The 22,816-nt window shown below is 44.0% G+C and overlaps 1 protein-coding gene across 2 annotated transcripts in view; it reads left to right on the top strand.

The window, feature by feature from the left end:
* ap1g2 (adaptor related protein complex 1 subunit gamma 2) overlaps window positions 1-22,816 on the top strand; it is a 154,603-nt gene that overhangs the window by 4,033 nt on the left and 127,754 nt on the right. For both annotated transcript variants that reach the window (XM_084312334.1, XM_084312333.1), the window contains exon 3: window positions 10,862-10,986. In XM_084312334.1, coding sequence (XP_084168460.1) covers window positions 10,862-10,986 — 125 coding nt within the window. The remainder of the gene's footprint in view (window positions 1-10,861; window positions 10,987-22,816) is intronic.

Here is a 22,816-nt window from a genome sequence, read left to right as displayed (position 1 = left end):
TGCATCTATCTATCTATCTATCTATCTATCTATCTATCTATCTATCTATCTATCTATCTATCTATCTATCTATCTATCTATCTATCTATCTATCTATCTATCTATCTATCTAACTGTCTATCTAACTGTGCATCTTGGGGTAGAAGGAAGAAAAAAACACAGCTGCTTATTATTATTATTATTATTATTATTACTGCGGCGCGGCATTCACTGCAAAACAAGCACACTGCATCTATCTATCTATCTATCTATCTATCTATCTATCTATCTATCTATCTATCTATCTATCTATCTATCTATCTATCTATCTATCTATCTATCTATCTATCTATCTATCTATCTATCTATCTATCTATCTATCTAACTATCTATCTAACTGTGCATCTTGGGGTAGAAGGAAGAAAAAAACACAGCTGCTTATTATTATTATTATTATTATTATTATTACCGCGGTGCGCGGCATTTACTGCAAAACAAGCACACTGTGTAAACATGTCTCGTGGACAGACTTGGGCGAAGTGAAAGCCCAAATAAAACAGCTGCTTGTGGGCACTCACAAAAACAACGAGGTGTACAAGTTGTTTAGCGAGAGGATGGCGGTAATGGGTTATAATCGAACGATGGATCAATGCCATGCCTCTGCTACTGCTACTATCACGCTTCACGCAGTTTGTGTTGACGCGCATTTCACTTCCTGAAGGGGAGGGATTTCCACTCTCCATTGTGTCCAATAGACGAGGGTCCTTTTCGACTGCGTGACATTGTTCAGATAGTTTGGTGCGCCTGACAAATTGCTGTGTGAATGCAGACGAACCAAATGATGAATGCAACAATGTTGCAACTTCACCACCAGAACCGCACAGAGTCCACCAAAACTATATGTGAAAGCAGAGCCGTATAGCAGGACAGTCTTCACATTGGTATTGAAGATCCGTAGCTTGGTGTTGTTGGAGAGTTGCTTGGACAACCAGATTGGCCTGAGTATCCTGAATGCTACCTGTGCTTTGCTGATGCGTGCCTCTATGTCCCTGTCTGCTCCTCCATCCCTGCTGATGTTACTCTCTAGGTAGGTGAAGTTCTCCACATCCTCTATGGTCTCTCCCCTCAGTGTGATTTGGATCATGTGTTTTTGGATTTAACCTCATGGTCTTGGTTTTTCCGGTGTTGATCTTGAGTCCAAGCTGGTCACTGTTAGTCTGTAACCTATCTGTCTTCTGTTGCATGTGTGTGTGGTTTTCAGAGACTAGCGCAAGGTCGTCTGCGAAATCCAGGTCCTCGAGCTGGGTAAACAAGGTCCACTGGATTCCTGTCAGTTGATTTTCAGTTGTTCTTCTCATGATCCAGTCAATGGCAATGAGGAAAATCAAAGAAGAAAGAAGACAACCCTGCACCCCTGTTGTGATGGCAAAGGTGTCTGACAGTTTGCCCTTGCAGATCACCCGGCCATTGAAATCCTGGTACATGTTCTTTCCGCCATCTGTGGAAGATCACTCCGGGTTGACTGTGTGTTGACAGGTGGATCACAGGTGGATCTTGACTGTGTGTTGACAGGTGGATCACAGGTGGATCTTGACTGTGTGTTGACAGGTGGATCACAGGTGGATCTTGACTGTGTGTTGACAGGTGGATCACAGGTGGATCTTGACTGTGTGTTGACAGGTGGATCACAGGTGGATCTTGACTGTGTGTTGACAGGTGGATCACAGGTGGATCTTGACTGTGTGTTGACAGGTGGATCACAGGTGGAGCTTGACTGTGTTGACAGGTGGATCACAGGTGGATCTTGACTGTGTGCTGACAGGTGGATCACAGGTGGAGCTTGACTGTGTGCTGACAGGTGGATCACAGGTGGTGCTTGACTGTGTGTTGACAGGTGGATCACAGGTGGATATTGACTGTGTGTTGACAGGTGGATCACAGGTGGAGCTTGACTGTGTGTTGACAGGTGGATCACAGGTGGATATTGACTGTGTGTTGACAGGTGGATCACAGGTGGAGCTTGACTGTGTGTTGACAGGTGGATCACAGGTGGTGCTTGACTGTGTTCAGGGACCGAAACTAAAGCCCGCCGCCCGCCAGGGGCGCTCAGTTTTTACCTTTGGCGCTTGACACTTAGAGGGCTGCCCGCCGTGTGGCGTGTAGACGTGTAGTTCATAACGATACTCTTATTTTGATTGTGAGAGTACAGATTATAGCCTCTCGTCTTTTTTTTCTCCGCCGCGAGATCGTTAAAAAACTACAAGTCCCACATTGCAAGTCAACGGTCCAATCACAGTAGAGTGACGTGACTGGTTTCATGAGAAAGAAAGCAAATGACCAATCGGAAGCTCTCATTTGGCTTGTTTACTTCCTGAAACGCCACCATTGCGATATGCGGGCAGTCTGAGTCTGCTCTAGTCTAGATCGGACCTCCATGAGCTACCGTTACTGTTTAAACAATGACCCAGTCAACTATTCACTTTTAGTTTAATACATGACGAGGCATTGTCTAACGGTATTTAGCTGGCTAGCTACTGATAGCTGCTGATATCAACAAATGCTCCAGCAATAGTCGACTCGAGTGCATAATACCTCCGTTCCCTCGTTAGCTAGCTCACGTTAGCTAGCTCGCGTTAGATCTCTGTCCCAGTAAACTAAATTGTCTTAACGTTATCTACCGGGCTAGCAGTAGCTACAGATAGCTCCTGATATCAATGTCTTATAACATTGATTGAATGCGTATTCTAGCTGAGGGCATGTTGAATGTGATTTGACAAAAGAACCATAACGTTATACCAATACAGGGTCCAGCTGCATCGCCGGAGAATCCTTGCATGCTGAATGTAGGGTCTAGCTGAATATAGGGTCTAGCTGCAGGGCCGGAGAATCCTTGCTGGAGCTGGAGGCTACTCAAGTATACACACAGACAGTGGAGCTGTTTGCAGATAGCGAGCATTTTGACTTATTGCATGGTGGCGATGTCTCGCAGATAATACAACTACAAGTATGATTATATAATATATATTTTATTAAAAAAAATTATATAAAATATATATATATATATATTTTTTTTTTAATCAAAAAAAATTTGGCAGGTAAGAAATATGCTTGGCGGGTAGATTCTTCCCATCTACCCGCCACTGGCCGGTGAGTCAAAAAGTTAATTTCGCTCCCTGACTGTGTTGACAGGTGGATCAGACAGGTGGAGCTTGATTGATATTAGGGATGCCCCGATCGGCCAGCGATCGGTATCGGCCGATATTCAGTATAAATATGAGATAGGTGAATTCCGATAATGCTTTATTTTCGCCGATTGTGAAAACCGATCGAAAAACATGATCCAATTCTTAGCGGAGATCTCACTCGCTGACTTCTCTCTCAAGCACACAGAGCTGCAGCGCACGGCTCACCTCCTCCTCCCCCTCCCGCACCCGTGTCAACAAGAGGCTCCGGCAGTCTGCTCTAGTGCATGAGACCTCCATGAGTTAACGTTAGCTACCTAGCTAACGTTACTGTTTAAACTAAATGACCCAGTCAACTATTCACTTTTAGTTTAATACATGATGCATTGTCTAACGTTATCTAGCTGGCTAGCTACTGATAGCTGCTGATATCAACGACAGCAATAGTCGAGTGCATGATACCAACGTTAGCTCGGTAGCCAACGTTAGCTCACGTTAGCTCTATATGAAATGTCCCAGTAAACTAAATAGTTCACTGAAGCGTTGTCTTAACGTTATCTAGCCGGCTAGCAGTAGCTACAGATAGTTCCTGATATCAATGTCTTATAACATTGATTCGATGCGTATTCGAGCCCCTGGCTGAGGGCATGCTGAATGTGATTTGACCAAAGCAGAGTATACAAATAGGGTCCAGCTGCAGCGCCGGAGAATCCTGGCTGTAGCTGGAGGCTACTCGAGTACACACAGACAGTGGAGCTGTTTGCAGATAGCGAGCATTTTGACTTGTTGCGTGGTGGCGATGTCTCGCAGATAATACAACTACAAGTATGATTATATAATATATATTTTATAAAAAAAAATATTATGATTATATATTTAATATATATATATTTTTTTATAAAACCAAAATCGTTATCGGTATCGGCCGATATGGCTCATAGACGATCGGTGATCGGTATCGGTGGCAAAGAACGTGATCGGGGCATCCCTAATTGATATAGCTGTCACGTCTCTCCTGTCCGTCATGCAGCGCGTTCAGACACACGTGAGAGGGAGACCGCCGGGGCTGTTTTATTTTGTATTTTATTATAAAAAAAATCACACTATCAATATCAATTTTTACAATCGAATGTATGGTTTTTTTTAACAATTCGATTATTAATTCAAATATAGAATATTCGTTGACAGCCCTACTCCCTACCCACTTCCCCGTTACAGAGTTAAAGAATAATGCATAGTGACGGCACGAACACCCCGAATGCGGGCGTGAGGCGGGCGAGCCATCAGCGCTTCACTTTCGCTGTTCACACAAGCACATTTTTCACCTTCGGTTGGAATTTGAGGCGTGCGCCATGTGCATTTTCACAGAAATACACTCGATATCGGCATTATTACCACAGATATGTGGTATGTTGTTCAACCAGCTAATGTGTATCTTTCCCAATACAAATAAACCATATTACTATACTTTTTCAGGAGTACAGTCACACTGATTTCATCATTCTAAAATGTATTCTAACGTTCTAATAGGGATGCTCGATATTGGCTTTTTTACCGATACCGATATTGTCCAACTCTTAATTTCCGATACCGATATCAACCGATACCGATATATGCAGGGTTTCCCCCCACAAAAAACTGAATAATTTCAGGTAATTAACATTACATATCTCTAGTTGTGGAATTAACACAACATTATGCATACTTTTGACAATAAATAAAATCAGAATTTGTTCTTACTTGCTTGCCTGGGTAAATAAAGATTCTAGAAATGTAAAAAAAAAAAAAAAAATTTAATTTTTTTAAATCGATACCGATATTTTCCGATATCACATTTTAATGCCAATATCGGCCGATAATATCGGACATCCCTAGTTCTAATTAATGAGATAATAACGGGTTATACATGCAAAATGGACAATTACAGAACACTGGAACTGGAAATCTTTTTTAAAATCTTCAAACATTTACAGCTGTTCCATTGTGCGCTTCCGCCCCATCTGAAGTCGGACTCGGTGTGGACGGCCACGCGAGCTGTTCTCGCACGAAGCCCTCACGCGCCTCTGGTCTGTCCCCGGCATAACAGTCTGACTCCCTACCCACTTCCCTGTTACAGAGTTAAAGAATAATGCTGGGCATTTCCTTTTTTTATATTGTCATTGTCAACATAACTTACCAGATTATAGCTCATATAGCTCATAACTCTTGGCTTTATATGTTGGATGCAATATTATTCCTCAGGAAGCACTATTTATTTGTTTTTAACACATCCACCGCCATAAACGGCTTACGACGGGTTTGCTGATCATGCGAATTCCGCCAATCCACGGCGTACAACGTTATTGAGATCATATAAAAAAAATTCGCCATGGTATTTTTATATGTTGGATGCAATATTATTCCTCAGGAAGCACTATTTATTTGTTTTTAACACATCCACCGCCATAAACGGCTTACGACGGGTTTGCTGATCATGCGAATTCCGCCAATCCACGGCGTACGACGTTATTGAGATCATATAAAAAAATGTCGCCATGGTATTCATAATTCCGCCACCCAGCCTCGGCTGAGACAGTGGGACTCGGCACAACCGTGCAACGCTTCAATACCGCCGCCTGGTGGATGATCGGGCGAGTTACAATCGGAAATGGATCTCTGGTGATATCGGTGCAACTGGGAAATCCGTCCGGCAGTCACATATACCACCGCTAATCAGTGATGATTTATTAGTGAAGGAATTGTCGCGGTATGGTAAAATAGTCGGACCCATTAGAAAAATGTCATCTGGCTGTAAGTCCCCATTACTGGCGCACGTTGTGTCACACAGACGCCAGGCTCTAATGATCATGAAGAAACATGACGAGGAGCTTGATCTGGTGTTCAAGTTGAACGTTGATGGGTTTGAATATGTAGTATATGTGAGCTCTGGGGTGTCAACCTGTCATGGCTGTAAGCAGCACGGCCACTTCTATCGGGACTATCCTGATAAAGTTCCCACTGCGGGGGAGGGGGGGGGGGAGCAAGTGCGGACGCACAGAGGAGTTTTTCTGATGCAGTGGCGAGGAAGGCTAATGCTAATAAGAAAACGAATGACAGTGAAAAAACAACAGGAGATCAGACTGGTGTACGCAGAGAGGAAGGCACTGTAACTGAGAGTCAAACTCAAGGTGCATCAAATGTCAACCAGGAACAAAATAAAAGCAAGGAAAGCTGCTGATATCAACGACAGCAATAGTCGAGTGCATGATACCTCCGTTAGCTCGGTAGCCAACGTTAGCTCACGTTAGCTCTATATGAAATGTCCCAGTAAACTAAATAGTTCACTGAAGCGTTGTCTTAACGTTATCTAGCCGGCTAGCAGTAGCTACAGATAGTTCCTGATATCAATGTCTTATAACATTGATTCGATGCGTATTCGAGCCCCTGGCTGAGGGCATGCTGAATGTGATTTGACCAAAGCAGAGTATACAAATAGGGTCCAGCTGCAGCGCCGGAGAATCCTGGCTGTAGCTGGAGGCTACTCGAGTACACACAGACAGTGGAGCTGTTTGCAGATAGCGAGCATTTTGACTTGTTGCGTGGTGGCGATGTCTCGCAGATAATACAACTACAAGTATGATTATATAATATATATATTTTATTAAAAAAAATATTATAATTATATATTTAATATATATATATTTTTTTATAAAACCAAAATCGTTATCGGTATCGGCCGATATGGCTCATAGACGATCGGTGATCGGTATCGGTGGCAAAGAACGTGATCGGGGCATCCCTAATTGATATAGCTGTCACGTCTCTCCTGTCCGTCATGCAGCGCGTTCAGACACACGTGAGAGGGAGACCGCCGGGCTGTTTTATTTTGTATTTTATTATAAAAAAAATCACACTATCAATATCAATTTTTACAATCGAATGTATGGTTTTTTTAACAATTCGATTATTAATTCAAATATAGAATATTCGTTGACAGCCCTACTCCCTACCCACTTCCCCGTTACAGAGTTAAAGAATAATGCATAGTGACGGCACGAACACCCCGAACGCGGGCGTGAGGCGGGCGAGCCATCAGCGCTTCACTTTCGCTGTTCACACAAGCACATTTTTCACCTTCGGTTGGAATTTGAGGCGTGCGCCATGTGCATTTTCACAGAAATACACTCGATATCGGCATTATTACCACAGATATGTGGTATGTTGTTCAACCAGCTAATGTGTATCTTTCCCAATACAAATAAACCATATTACTATACTTTTTCAGGAGTACAGTCACACTGATTTCATCATTCTAAAATGTATTCTAACGTTCTAATAGGGATGCTCGATATTGGCTTTTTTACCGATACCGATATACCGATATTGTCCAACTCTTAATTTCCGATACCGATATCAACCGATATCAACCGATACCGATATATGCAGGGTTTCCCCCCACAAAAAACTGAATAATTTCAGGTAATTAACATTACATATCTCTAGTTGTGGAATTAACACAACATTATGCATACTTTTGACAATAAATAAAATCAGAATTTGTTCTTACTTGCTTGCCTGGGTAAATAAAGATTATAGAAATGTAAAAAAAAAAAAAAAAAAAAAATTTAATCGATACCGATATTTTCCGATATCACATTTTAATGCCAATATCGACCGATAATATTGGACATCCCTAGTTCTAATTAATGAGATAATAACGGGTTATACATGCAAAATGGACAATTACAGAACACTGGAACTGGAAATCTTTTTTAAAATCTTCAAACATTTACAGCTGTTCCATTGTGCGCTTCCGCCCCATCTGAAGTCGGACTCGGTGTGGACGGCCACGCGAGCTGTTCTCGCACGAAGCCCTCACGCGCCTCTGGTCTGTCCCCGGCGTAACAGTCTGACTCCCTACCCACTTCCCTGTTACAGAGTTAAAGAATAATGCTGGGCATTTCCTTTTTTTATATTGTCATTGTCAACATAACTTACCAGATTATAGCTCATATAGCTCATAACTCTTGGCTTTATATGTTGGATGCAATATTATTCCTCAGGAAGCACTATTTATTTGTTTTTAACACATCCACCGCCATAAACGGCTTACGACGGGTTTGCTGATCATGCGAATTCCGCCAATCCACGGCGTACGACGTTATTGAGATCATATAAAAAAATTTCGCCATGGTATTCATAATTCCGCCACCCAGCCTCGGCTGAGACAGTGGGACTCGGCACAACCGTGCAACGCTTCAATACCGCCGCCTGGTGGATGATCGGGCGAGTTACAATCGGAAATGGATCTCTGGTGATATCGGTGCAACTGGGAAATCCGTCCGGCAGTCACATATACCACCGCTAATCAGTGATGATTTATTAGTGAAGGAATTGTCGCGGTATGGTAAAATAGTCGGACCCATTAGAAAAATGTCATCTGGCTGTAAGTCCCCATTACTGGCGCACGTTGTGTCACACAGACGCCAGGCTCTAATGATCATGAAGAAACATGACGAGGAGCTTGATCTGGTGTTCAAGTTGAACGTTGATGGGTTTGAATATGTAGTATATGTGAGCTCTGGGGTGTCAACCTGTCATGGCTGTAAGCAGCACGGCCACTTCTATCGGGACTGTCCTGATAAAGTTCCCACTGCAGGGGAGGGGGGGGGGAGCAGGTGCGGACGCACCGAGGAGTTTTTCTGATGCAGTGGCGAGGAAGGCTAATGCTAATAAGAAAACGAATGACAGTGAAAAAACAACAGGAGATCAGACTGGTGTACGCAGAGAGGAAGGCACTGTAACTGAGAGTCAAACTCAAGGTGCATCAAATGTCAACCAGGAACAAAATAAAAGCAAGGAAAGTGTTCAAACAGGAGATCAAACTGGTTTAAATGAAGAAGAGGAGAATGAAAATGAAGGACAAATAATGAGTGCAGGAAAAGTCAATCAGCAGGAGACAAGTCAAAACAAGTAGGAAACAAGTAGGAAACAGTAGATAGTGATGGAGATTTGATGGATGAGGCTTTCAAAGTCCCTAGTGCTACTAAAAGAAAAGGAAAAGAAAATGATAAAGAAGGCTGTTCTCAGGCAAAGAAAGCCGTAAACAAGGTCAGGAAACCGTAGGAGCAGTTCGATTCTGAGTCAGTTGACTCTAGTATGGAAGACGAGGAAGAGGATTGGCAAAGTGAAGGCAGTCAGAGCTTGTCTGAAAAAAGTGAAGTGAAGTGAAGGGGAAGGGAAAAAAATATGATGTAAAAAGGGTTCAACATTTCTTGAGAGTAACAAAGAACAAGAAGTGTGAAATTATAGATTATTTCTCTGATAAAGAGGCTCTTTTTTCCTCTGTCAACTCACAGTTGAGAAGCAGAAAGAAGGGAGGCTGCAAAGGAGGGGTTCAGACTGAAGAAAATAATACAGAATATCAAAAAAGGAATGCTCAATGATGGTGAAACATAGGTCTAGGACAGGCTGGTTCCTGTGTGTTTTTTCTTGTTTTGTTTTAATACAAGGTTTGAAATTGGATGTTTTTATTGGAATGTAAATGTATATGTTTATGTGACCTGACTCCATTTGATCAAGGATTTTTTTGCTGCACTAACCGAAATGTAAATGGGAAAATGTTTAACCCTTGTGGTCCCAAGGGGAAACAATTTTGTGCAAGATGTCTGGCAAAGCACAGGATCCGTATGTCTGCTAGTGCAGGACTAGAGGGACGGGTCTTAAAGGGAAAAGGTGTTCCCCTCCAACTGTGGGAGCGAGCGCCATTACAGACTTGTGAAGCCTGCAAGTATCACTCAAAGCCACGAGGGATGGGGAAAGGTTACAGTCCTAATGGTTCCCGCTCGTATCACGAAGACGAGACGGAGGGAGAGACCTCCGAGAACAGTTCTTGTCGGATGGCGTTGAAGCGGAAAACACTTTCTGACCCTAAGAGACCCCTGACCTATGACCCCAAGAGACCTCTGACCTCTAAGCAGCACTCTGAGAAGTGTCCCTTAGCCCTGTACCCACAGCTAAGGGAGAAGAACTGTGCCTGTGAGGCCCAGCACCACCCTGCTGCATGGGAGGGGCCCCGCTGGCTCCCCCATGGTAGGGGTCTCAGGGACCGGGATGCGGAGAACATCAACATGTCTTCTCTTCAGGACAAATGGAAGAACATGGACTTGCGATACCTAGCACACAGATGGCAAACTGAAGAGCCATGGAAATGAGTGTTTTCTGCCTCTGACCTGGAAGGCAGCAAGAATGACTGTCCTTTTTGGTCAGGAACCAGAGTCTGTTATCCACTGTTTTTTGGAGCTTTGGTGCTTCAATGAAGCTTTTTGTTTTTTGTTTTGTTTGTTTGTTTGTTTGGTTGTTGATGTGCTTTTTGTCAGGAACCAGTCTGTTTTTCCACAGTTTTTTGGAGCATTGGTGCTTCAATTGATTGTTGATGAGCAGCTCCGTTTGAACCCTTTATTTCTCTCTCCGTTTGAACCCTTTATTTCTCTCTCTCTCTCTCTCTCTCTCTCTCTCTCTCTCTCTCTCTCTCTCTCTCTCTCTCTCTCTCTCTCTCTTTCTCTTCTCTCTCTCTCTCTCTCTCTCTCTCTCTCTCTCTCTCTCTCTCTCTCTCTCTCTCTCTCTCTCTCTCTCTCTCTCTGTCTCTGTCTCTGTCTCTGTCTCTGTCTCTGTCTCTCTGTCTCTGTCTCTGTCTCTCTGTCTCTGTCTCTGTCGGTCAGATGGAGTGTGTGCGCCTGATAGCCAGTCCCCGCTACAACGAGAAGCGTGTGGGCTACCTGGGGGCCATGATGCTGCTGGACGAGAGGCAGGACGCCAGCCTGCTCATCACCAACTCCATCAAGAAGTGAGTTTTAGTTATTTATTTTATTTATCTTATTTATCCAGGAATGTCCCATTGAGATACAAGATCTCTTCTTCCAGGGAGTCCTGACCAACACGGCACACAACAAGTTTCAACATAAAAACAGGGCATATAGAATATACAGTACATTAAACAAAAAACACACAAATCAAATAGAAACACAGAAGGCCATTTTTGCAGTGGCAAGAAGCATAATCAGATCAGCAATAGCATCAGGTAAAACAGTTACATGTTTCATGAAGGGGCTAGTCGTAGCATACCTTTAAAAGCATTCACAGTAGGGGGCTCCAGTAGCTCACCGCGTATCTCGGCGCTATTTCTGCGTCGGGAGGAGCCGTGCTGCGTCACGGTTCTGGTTGACTCCGAGTTCGATTCCCGGACCCGCTGTCATTTGCCGAATGTCTTCCCCTGTTCTCCCTCCCGTTTCACTCTACAACTGTCGGTCATGCTTGACCAGAAAAGCGATAAACGCTAAAAAATTAAGTAAAAAAAAAAAAAAAAAAAAGCATTCACAGTAGGAAGTGCCTCTAGACCAGCGGTTCCCAAACTTTTTTGGCCGTGCACCCCCTGTCACCTCTCGACCTAGCTGACGCACCCCCCAATGGGTTTCTGTTAGAAAAAATTGTTGCTGGTCTCCGTGCACAGATTTTATTTTTTATTTTATCTCTTCCTTTTATCTCTAATTAAAATGTTCACGACAACATGGATGCATGTACTCTGCCAGCATGTTTAATATCCATAATACTAAAGGTTTGACTAAGATTTTTATGAAATTTTATTGTATTATTATTATTATTTATTTTTATTTTTTTTTACCACCATTAGCCTTTTCATGTCACGCACCACCTAGAGGGCGCTCGACGAGCCACAGTTTGGGAACCACTGCTCTAGACAAAGTTTCACTTGCAGCGTATTCCATAAAAAGGGAGCATAGTGGGAGAATGCAGCATTAGAGAGAGGCTACACCCGTTACAAAACGTATAGCAGCATGGTACGCAGAATCCAGGGCCCTCATTTATCAATGGTGCGTACGCAACTACGCACCGATATGTGCGTACGCACAGATATGTGCGTAACCCGTGCGTACGATCATTTCTAAGCAAAGTGTCAGACTTATCAATTTGAACGTGTGCTTGAGATTGTGTGTATATCTACGCACAGCTCAGACCGTGCATATATGGCGCCAAGCGGTAGAATAAGAAAACTGCAAGCTTTCGTGCATTAGTTTCAACACTGACGTGTTCGGTATGACCCGTAATTCATTATAGTTAATTGTAAAATAGCGACATTAGTGTAATTATTGTGAAACCCTATAAATAGCATTTGGAATAGGTTTTTTTCGCATGAATGCATCATGGTTTATCGTTGCATTTGGCTGATAAGTCATTGCCGGTGGCCGGGAGGAACGCACGGCCCAGGCCTAATTTTATTTAATTAAATTGTAATGTTATTACTGGGGTATCTGTAATTTAAAATATCACTTAAATGCAGGGGATCGGGGCTATCTACTGAAGCAAGCCATGGATGACTCCTCTGATCAACCCCAACAGGAGTGCATCTACACCGGGCACACTCACGCAAAAAAGAGTCACCATGGAGCGTGCAATTCACTTTTTTTCCAGGCCAAGTCATATTCTTATTTTAACCTCCACTGTGTATATTTTTATTTAATAGCGTTAGCGTTTTAAGGGAACTAGATAATTTTTTTCTATTGCCAGTTTGCTTTTACATATATCAATGCTGTTTTCAATTCATTAAATACAACGCTTTAATTCGTAGCAGAGAAGGAGATTTAGCCATTTGAGAATAGGCTATTATGGCCAAACGAGGGCCTATAGTGTTAGATTCTGATCAATCTGGCCAGTATCACGTCTTCTTGTGTTATCCTCTCTCCATCCAATTCCTCTGCGTTGTGTAATTTTAATGGTCCTGACGTCTCATATACTGGCTGAATATAATCCTTATCTCTCCCCGTTAGTACGATCCGCAAACCATAATAATTCTCCACCTTCGTAAGAATTCGACACTTTGACAACGTGAAATACCTTACAAGGAGAAGCGATGTTTATTTCTATAAACAGAAACCTCAGCTCAGATGTTAACAGATTGTATTGTCCTTGAAGAGTCTATTCTAATGATCTTTCGGTGTGTTCAGTCTATTGTCCTTTTGCTATTCAGTCCACTGGTGGTCAGGCCTGGTCTTTAGCCTAACCCTCCTCGCGTTAGCCGAAGCTAATGATGATGTGGCATCCTTCCTCCCCCCCCCCCCTCTCTATGAGAGGAGAGAGTCTCTTGGTCTCTTCCCTCCTGTGGGATTAGTTTCTTTGGTCTGCCTTACACCCGGAAACACCGTTCGACTTATAGATCTTCGTCGTAGCAACGACGGCCCCCGCCCCTCTCCTGGTTGTCATGCGACGCGCTGTCATGACAACCGCGTTTAACCTTTACACACATCAAAACACAGTTTCTACTGTTTTCATTAAGATGAACCTCTCTCCGCCCTGCTATGCTCTGGGCCCACACTCGCTATCAATGTTGTGTCAAAACAAACACCCTCCTAACGCGGCCTGTGCCTGTGAAACCACTGGTTCACCACCGTCAATATAATCCCATGATGATAATGATATTACCCTCTTAAAGCGTCTCTTTATATCAGTTTATAAACCAAATATACATTGAAAAAACCACCATTTTCTCTCAATCCCCCCTTGATTCTTATCACCCCTTCAGAATCATAAATCATTATTTGGTTTTTTAATTAATCATCCCAAAAATAGACTGTGGTTGAAGCAACCCAACCTCATCTCTTGTGCACAAGAAATGAAGACGGCCCGCGGTCAACCCAGTGATCTTGCTGGCTGATGTCCGTTTGCGCCCCCCTTCGTGCACAAAGGGAACCGAAACAGACCACCAAAACCAACAACATCCAACGACTCATAATAATTAGGGCCCCCCTGTCTGCTCCCAATAATTATATCCTGTTGTTTTACTGTTTTCCCTCTTATCTACCTTCTCTATATATATATCCTTCTATACATATATCTTATATATGAATCCTCCATTTATATCTCATATTCCTAATCAATGAACACAGGACTTCTCGCTGTTGTCTTGTCTCTCGATCTCCTGATTGACTCTGAAAGGAAGTCCCTGTTGGTCCATGATTCATTCAATACACCCGCCCATGCTCTGTTGTTTCAAAACGCCTCGAACAGCGTCTCTGCAGGAAAGCCCCCTCCGATGTCCGCCTCGTTCTCCCCTGGGCAACACCGCCTGCGACCGCTGGACTCCGCCCCGTCGGCCGTCTCCGCCCCGTTGGCCGTCTCCGCCCCGTCGGTCATCTTGGTTGAGGCTCATCTCCACCGCCGTCGGCCCTCTCCAGACTCTGAAAGCAGAAACACCACGCCAGCAGTTTTTCTGTACACTCGACCCTGTGTTTTCTATTAGTCTACCGTGGCTTTGGGCCTGCAGCTCGTTCCATGGAGTTATCTCCAGTTCTCTATATATTTTTTCTCTGCAAGCCCCTGCCATGGCCACGCCTTTTCAGACTGTGGGACGGTGTGAGTGTCCTACAGCCCATGGCGCTATTTGTTCTCTATTAGTCCCCCACCTTCTCAACACCCATATCTATCCTACAGGGCTGTTCCCTGTTTGTTCTCTTCCGGGGTGACACCCGCAGCTAACCGATTCCCACTTCCGTTGCCCTATCTGTTCATCCCAGGTTGACCCCCAGCGCGCGCCAGTTCTTCTGGTGACGTGTCTTCTGAAGACTCTGCCTATTTATTAGGTGTGAGAAGGCCCCACTGGAGATCGAACTCCCTCTTATTTCATAATTAAACTTATTTAATTAACCGCATCTCATCTCTCTGTGCAATTCTTATTTAACCCATTCAATAATTAAACAATTTAATTAACCCGTATATCGATATTATTATTATTATGATAATAACATCCAACCGAGCATCGCTCTAACATACAACAGAGCAGGTTGGTTCCCTGCCCCTAACTCACATACACGTACTCGTACTATTATCTAACATACAACAGAGCTGTCCGTTGCTCTACCCTAAACGGGGCTGTCTCCGTCGCCCTGGAGCTGTACGTTGCTCTATACCAGGGGTGGGCAATTATTTTTCCCAGGGGGCCGAATGAGCAACTGAAAATATGTTGGAGGGCCGGGCCAAAATTCCAAACTCAATTATGCATAATATACATTTTATTTCTATATAAAAAGCAGTAAATGGCATTGGTTTGACCCCTGGTAAGAGTGTATGTTATTATTTGGCAATTAAAAGGTGAGGTTAGCTTTCAAATAGAATTTATTTCCAAAATGATAAACAAAATGTGAAACATTAATAATAAAGGGCATTTTGAGTTTCATATACTATTGAAACAAGGATTTTCTTAGCTTTCTAAAGACATCACATCATCTTATAGCAAAAATAAACAAGACATGTCACTGAACTGTGTAAAGAAAAGTGTCCCAGTTTTGTAGCCTTTTTTACTTTACATGCCTATTAAACATTTAATGTTTTCAGAACTGTGCAAAAAAAAGATCAAGTGTCCCATTTCACTTGTTATATTTCCACATTTTAGTGTTCTTCAGTTCTTTTTTTTTCATTCAGTGTGAGAAATCCAGTCTCTGTTGAGCTTTAACAAGTCCATCAAAGTCAGGTTGCATGTCTGAGGTGGAGATGCGAAGCACAGCTGCCAGATGTTCATCAGTGAGAGAGGATCTGTACCTGGACTTGGTAAATGTCATGACTGAGAATGTTTGTTCACATATGTAGGTGGATCCAAAGAGAACCAACATCTTCTGAGCATGTCTCATGTTTGGAAAGTTCTCCTCCTTGAGAGCAGAGTAGAACTCTAGCAGTGATGCTGACTTAAAGTGCTCTTTCAGTAGTGAATCAGACGGCAGGTCAATGAGTTCAAGCTGAACAACTATCAACACTGCAGGTAAAGGGAACCAGTGGCATTTCATCCTCAACCTTTTGAAATCTTGAAAACGCCTTGAAAATTCATCATGCAGTGCTCCCAACATGGATGAGTACCTGTGCCGGTGATCAGCTGATGGTTTGACTTCTTTCAGGGTTTTCATGTGTTTGAGATTGTTGCTGCCTAGTTGCCTTGAAATTAATTGCAACTTTGTCATGAAGGCTTTCACATGGCTATGCATTTCATGAGCAAAAATGCCCTTGCCCTGCAGTTGTGTGTTCAGTAGGGATGGGTACCGTTCACATTTGAACCGATACGGTACCGGTACCTGTGAATCGATACCGGTACCCAACGGTACCTTTTTTCTGTACTTTAGTCTCTAAAAATGTAATCTACCTACCTAAGTTGTGAAAAAAAAAATCCAAACTTCAAATAACCACACTTTTGACCGTTTTTGGCCTGCCCCGACTGCTTTGTTGTTGAATCAAGTCAAATCCTAGGTAAGCGTATATATTGTGCGTGTGAACGTTGACATGAAAAAAAAAGTAAAAAAAAATAAAAAAAATCTAAAAAAAAAAATTTTATATAATTTTTTTTATTATCATGTAATCTTTCGCGGGCCGGTAAAAATCATCCCGCGGGCCGTACAATGCCCAGGTCTGCTCTATACCATACGGGGCTGTTTCCGTCGCCCTGGAGCTGTACGTTGCTCTATACCCTACGGGCTGTTTCCGTCGCCCTGGAGCTATCCCGTCGCTCTATACCACACAGGGCTGTCTACGTCGCCCTGGAGCTGTCCCGTCGCTCTATACCACACAGGGCTGTCTACGTCGCCCTGGAGCTGTACCGTCGCTCTATCCTAAACACGGAGCAGTCCGTTGCTCTGGAGCGGTCCGTTGCTCTATTCTACACGGAGCAGTCCGTTGCTCTGGAGCGGTCCGTTGCTCTATTCTACACTTTGAGTTCCTTTACAAAGTTCTCACATACACCACCGTGTATACACACAAGTTGGTAATTTGAAAAAATTAAACTCCTTAATTAAATTAAACTCTAAATATTCCCCTATGGGTAATGGAAACTCCCCAGCACTATCCCCCCTCCGCCACTAGGTGGTGACCTACTCCTCCTCTATTTGCCTGTATTATCCCACTGTCCCCCCTAGATGGTGGCAAACTCAGTCTAGAGTATTTTAGCTGACGTCACTCTCTGGTTCTTATCTGTTGTTATCTCCTCGTGGCTCACGGCCATCTTGTCTCATCCTCCTCGTGGCTCCTTGCGGCCATCTTGTCTCGCTCATAATGGCTACTCTCTCAAACAAACGGCCGCTGCCCTTCCTTCCAAGGCCCAAAAACACTGCTGTTTTTCTATCTTTCCTCTCCATATCAGGGGACGCTTTCCCCCGGACTAAACTCTTGCTTATCGGACATAATACACACTTTAAGGTAAACACCCGATCGACTTTCCTCCCGCTACGACAAATTCCGGCCGTCTTGAGACCACAGCGACCAGTTTAAGGTGGGCCGTCTCAGGCGACAGTCTTGTCATAACAATCCCGCCATAACAAATTTCAGTCTGGTTCAGCATCCCCCCCCCTTTCCTCATCTCGCATTTACCCTCCTTAACCAAAACCGTGCAGCCTGCCCCATTTGTTTTTCCTTCTCTGTAGATAACACCCATCTCGGTTTTTCAAAACCCCATGGCTCTCTGCTCATATTATTACAGCTGGCTTCTCTGTCGCTCCTTATTTACGGATGCACTATCTGTTCGTTTTTATTTGGCTTAAAAGATCAAAACAACCGTGTGTGCACAATGAACTCGCATCTTTTTCCTGAGCGCTGTTTCTCCTACAGCGCTGGTTTGCCTCCTGACCGCTCGACTCGGCTCTCTCTCCCAGGGCTGGCCGGCCTTGCTCGATCATGATTTTCCCACACACGATGACTGTTGTCCACTGTCGTCCCATTATTGAAAAGTCTTTTTCCGTTGTTCTTATCTCTTGCAAATCCGGCTGTCATCGGCAACCAACTGTTAGATTCTGATCAATCTGGCCAGTATCACGTCTTCTTGTGTTATCCTCTCTCCATCCAATTCCTCTGCGTTGTGTAATTTTAATGGTCCTGACGTCTCATATACTGGCTGAATATAATCCTTATCTCTCCCCGTTAGTACGATCCGCAAACCATAATAATTCTCCACCTTCGTAAGAATTCGACACTATGACAACGTGAAATACCTTACAAGGAGAAGCAATGTTTATTTCTATAAACAGAAACCTCAGCTCAGATGTTAACAGATTGTATTGTCCTTGAAGAGTCTATTCTAATGATCTTTCGGTGTGTTCAGTCTATTGTCCTTTTGCTATTCAGTCCACTGGTGGTCAGGCCTGGTCTTTAGCCTAACCCTCCTCGCGTTAGCCGAAGCTAATGATGATGTGGCATCCTTCCCCCCCCCCCCCCCTCTCTATGAGAGGAGAGAGTCTCTTGGTCTCTTCCCTCCTGTGGGATTCGTTTCTTTGGTCTGCCTTACACCCGGAAACACCGTTCGACTTATAGATCTTCGTCGTAGCAACGACGGCCCCCGCCCCTCTCCTGGTTGTCATGCGACGCGCTGTCATGACAACCGCGTTTAACCTTTACACGCATCAAAACACAGTTTCTACTGTTTTCATTAAGATGAACCTCTCTCCGCCCTGCTATGCTCTGGGCCCACACTCGCTATCAATGTTGTGTCTTCGATCGGAATTCAAAACAAACACCCTCCTAACGCGGCCTGTGCCTGTGAAACCACTGGTTCACCACCGTCAATATCATCCCGTGGTGATAATGATATTACCCTCTTAAAGCGTCTCTTTATATCAGTTTATAAACCAAATATACATTGAAAAAACCACCATTTTCTCTCAATAGCCTATAAATATTATTAAATGTTTTCATAAGCGTAAAGATACAAGGACAACAGTTAGATTAACGATCAAGTTAGTTTACTGTATGCAGGCTTCGCGGGCCTCCGTGTCTGTGCCATGCGTTATGCGCAAATTACTGTTGCATAATGTAGGCTATATATATAATTTATATAGGCTACCTAATACCGACATCAAAATAGATTGTATGCCTCTACAAATCATATTAAACCATGCAGGTAACAAATTGAGGAAAATCCGTCGCGATTTGGAATCAAATTGACGGAGAACTTTAATCCCTGGGTATTAAACAAACTTTAAAAGAACGAAACGAAAAAAGGCATTCATATTCCAGCATGGTTATTAATGACACCAACGGCAAACAGTGGTTAACGGTCTTTATTAGTGTTTTGCTGCCCAGGCAGTAATGGTCTTTAGGAAGTTAATAGATATCATATCCAACATCACGTGTACACGTCTGTCAGCCTGTCGCGTATTTCTCCCATAACACACGTTTGCTCGGCTTTTTTTTTCTCCACATTTTCCACATTTCATGGGGGTGTTTCATTACCGTATATAGTTAATTACGGGCGGTTCTGTATGCAAATACTTAAAATCGTGCACGAGCGCGGAGCGTAGAACAAGTGGCATTTATCAACACGGAGTACTTGCAGGTGTGTGTAGGACCTGTGTACGCATGTGTGATGAATCCAGATTTTTCTGTGCGTAGAGACATTCTAAATTCCGTGCTTAGGAACGAAAATAGAACACTTTCTATGCATTATTGATAAATGAGGGCCCAGCTTTTTAAGCAGGGAGGAAGGAGCATGCATATAAATCACATCGCCATAGTCTAATACAGACAGAAAGTACCTCAAACAACACACGCTCACAGTTAGGAGAGAGAGAAAGGGGATTGTGGATTTGCCAGAGGGAATTATAGAGATGGCTAGGCGCTACGTCATCATATTCCAAAACACCACTTCCGTGTCCTGTTGCTTCCAGGCGGGATATTCAAAGGCAGTAAGATGGTGCAGCGCTGTGTCCTGTGTTGCAGTGCTGTGTCCCGTGTTGCAGTGCTGTGTCCCGTGTTGCAGTGCTGTGTCCCGTGTTGCAGTGCTGTGTCCTGTGTTGCAGTGCTGTGTCCCGTGTTGCAGTGCTGTGTCCCGTGTTGCAGTGCTGTGTCCTGTGTTGCAGTGCTGTGTCCCGTGTTGCAGTGCTGTGTCCCGTGTTGCAGTGCTGTGTCCCGTGTTTCAGCGCTGTGTCCCGTGTTTCAGTGCTGTGTCCCGTGTTGCAGCGCTGTGTCCTGTGTTGCAGTGCTGTGTCCCGTGTTGCAGTGCTGTGTCCCGTGTTGCAGTGCTGTGTCCCGTGTTGCAGTGCTGTGTCCCGTGTTTCAGCGCTGTGTCCCGTGTTTCAGTGCTGTGTCCCGTGTTGCAGTGCTGTGTCCCGTGTTGCAGTGCTGTGTCCCGTGTTGCAGTGCTGTGTCCCATGTTGCAGCGCTGTGTCCCGTGTTGCAGTGCTGTGTCCCGTGTTGCAGCGCTGTGTCCCGTGTTGCAGTGCTGTGTCCCGTGTTGCAGTGCTGTGTCCCGTGTTGCAGTGCTGTGTCCCGTGTTGCAGTGCTGTGTCCCATGTTGCAGCGCTGTGTCCCGTGTTGCAGTGCTGTGTCCCGTGTTGCAGCAACATAAATTCTGTCAACAAAACAGTCTCTTACTACCGCTTTCCTCCATTACTGTTTTTTTTTTTAAATAAAAAAAATTCGGTTTGAGTTATACGAGTTGAGACCCTTTTTCACAGACTTTGAGAAGTCAGCGAAGTAGGATGTCACAGTAAAAAGGGTGACCGGTTCCTGGGCTGTAGCCATTGCTGTTTACATTGGCCACATTAGACCAATTTGTGACGTCACACTAGCCATCCCACAGTCAGTCAGACGGAATTCTGAGTTGAAGAGGAATTCTGAAATGGAATATGTTGGGAAAGTGGCATGTGGCACATCCAGGTGCCAGCCTTGTAGTCTGTCTGTCTGTCAACAACACCCCCCCTACTGTATACGCTCCCTACACGGCTACACTTAGTTAACACCTACTGTATACGCTCCCTATACGGCTACACTTAGTTAACACCTACTGTATACGCTCCCTACACAGCTACACTTAGTTAACACCTACTGTATACGCTCCCTACACGGCTACACTTAGTTAACACCTCTACTGTATACGCTCCCTACACGGCTACACTTAGTTTACACCTACTGTATACGCTCCCTACACGGCTACATTTAGTTAACACCTCTACTGTATACGCTCCCTACACGGCTACACTTAGTTAACACCTAATCAAATCTAATCAAATTTATTTGTAAGGCCCGACAACACACGTTAATGTCCCCATGGGCCGGACACATCTTCTTTAAACAAGTCAAGAAGAAACATAACAATAAGTCAAGAACAAAACAAGAACACCATAAGGTCCAACAAATTTAAAATAAATGCAAATAAATGAATGAATGCAAGCACTCCCAGACATACCCCACGCGAAGGTAAGGAAAAACTCACTAAAACCTAACAATAGGGAAAAAATTCTCCACAGGCAGTGTGGAGGAGAGAAACCTTAGAAGGGCCATTCAAGGGGGGATCTCCCTTAGATGTCGGTGATAGTAGTGTTGCAGACTAACAGTTGGTAAGCATGCACTCATGTGTGTAGTGAAACACAGATGAGTGCATGCAATAGCAACTGAACATTTTGAAAAATTAAAGATAGAGCTGATAGCGATAGCAACTGAACATTTTGAAAGATTAAAGATAGAGCTGATAGCTAATCTATTTGAGGCACGGGCGACGCAAAGAGGGTCGCGTCCTCCCCGTCTTAATCACGGGACGTTCAACACTCCGGTCATCGCTCCCAGACAGCCGGAGACAGGGAGATGGGGGGCGGCGCAGAGAGGGTTGCAACCTCCCCGACAACTTCCCGACATCATATACCTCTACTGTATACGCTCCCTACATGGCTACACTTAGTTAACACCTACTGTATACGCTCCCTACACGGCTACATTTACATTTAGTCATTTAGCTGACGCTTTTATCCAAAGCGACTTACGACACTGTACGACAAGCCATCAGGAAGGGCACAACTCTATCAGCTGAGCAACAATGTTCATCAAAGTGTTGAGTGCTACAGTGTAGGTTAGTTTATTAGGACAAGTGCATGACAGTACGGTTAGTTAGGGTTAGATTTTTAGTTAACACCTCTACTGTATACGCTCCCTACACGGCTACACTTAGTTAACACCTACTTTATACGCTCCCTACGCGGCTACACTTAGTTAACACCTCTACTGTATACGCTCCCTACACGGCTCCCTACACGGCTACACTAATGAAGGGAATCATTAGCAGACTTAATGATTTTATAATATTTCAGATAATGAAATTAAATGTTTATCATCAACTATCCAATTAGTATTTATATTGTAACGTTTGGCCACTTTAAATCATTGAACAGAGAGAGAGAGAGAGAGAGAGAGGGGAAGGGAGAGAGGGAGAGAGGGAGAGAGGGAGAGAGGGAGAGGGAGGGAGGGAGGGAGGGAGAGAGGGAGAGAGAGAGAGGGAGAGAGAGAGGGAGAGAGAGAGAGAGAGAGAGAGAGAGAGAGAGAGTTCTGATGCTCCGTAGCTGACCACACCAGGATTGCATTTTGTCAACACGGTTGGAACCTGGAGGAAGCGATATATAAAGAGAAACGAATTGCCAATAAATGTGAAGTTATCTTTGAACCTGTTGTCAAGCGTCTTCAATATACCCCCCCCCCCCCCCATTTCCTCACTAATGGAACTGGTGTTGCAGAGTCACGTTAGTTAGTTAGTTAGTTAGTTAGACACTGTAGTTTAGCGTTAGCTGAACGGCTAACTGGCGTTAGCCAGAGGCTACTAGCGTTAGCCAGTTGATCAATTCTATTCATCTCTCCTCGACTCCCACTGTTTG

Source organism: Notolepis coatsorum (genome assembly GCF_963971535.1).
Source record: "Notolepis coatsorum genome assembly, chromosome: 4".
Taxonomy (NCBI): domain Eukaryota; kingdom Metazoa; phylum Chordata; class Actinopteri; order Aulopiformes; family Paralepididae; genus Notolepis; species Notolepis coatsorum.
Note: the sequence above shows the minus strand (reverse complement) of the source record. Positions and strands in the feature narration are given on the sequence as shown.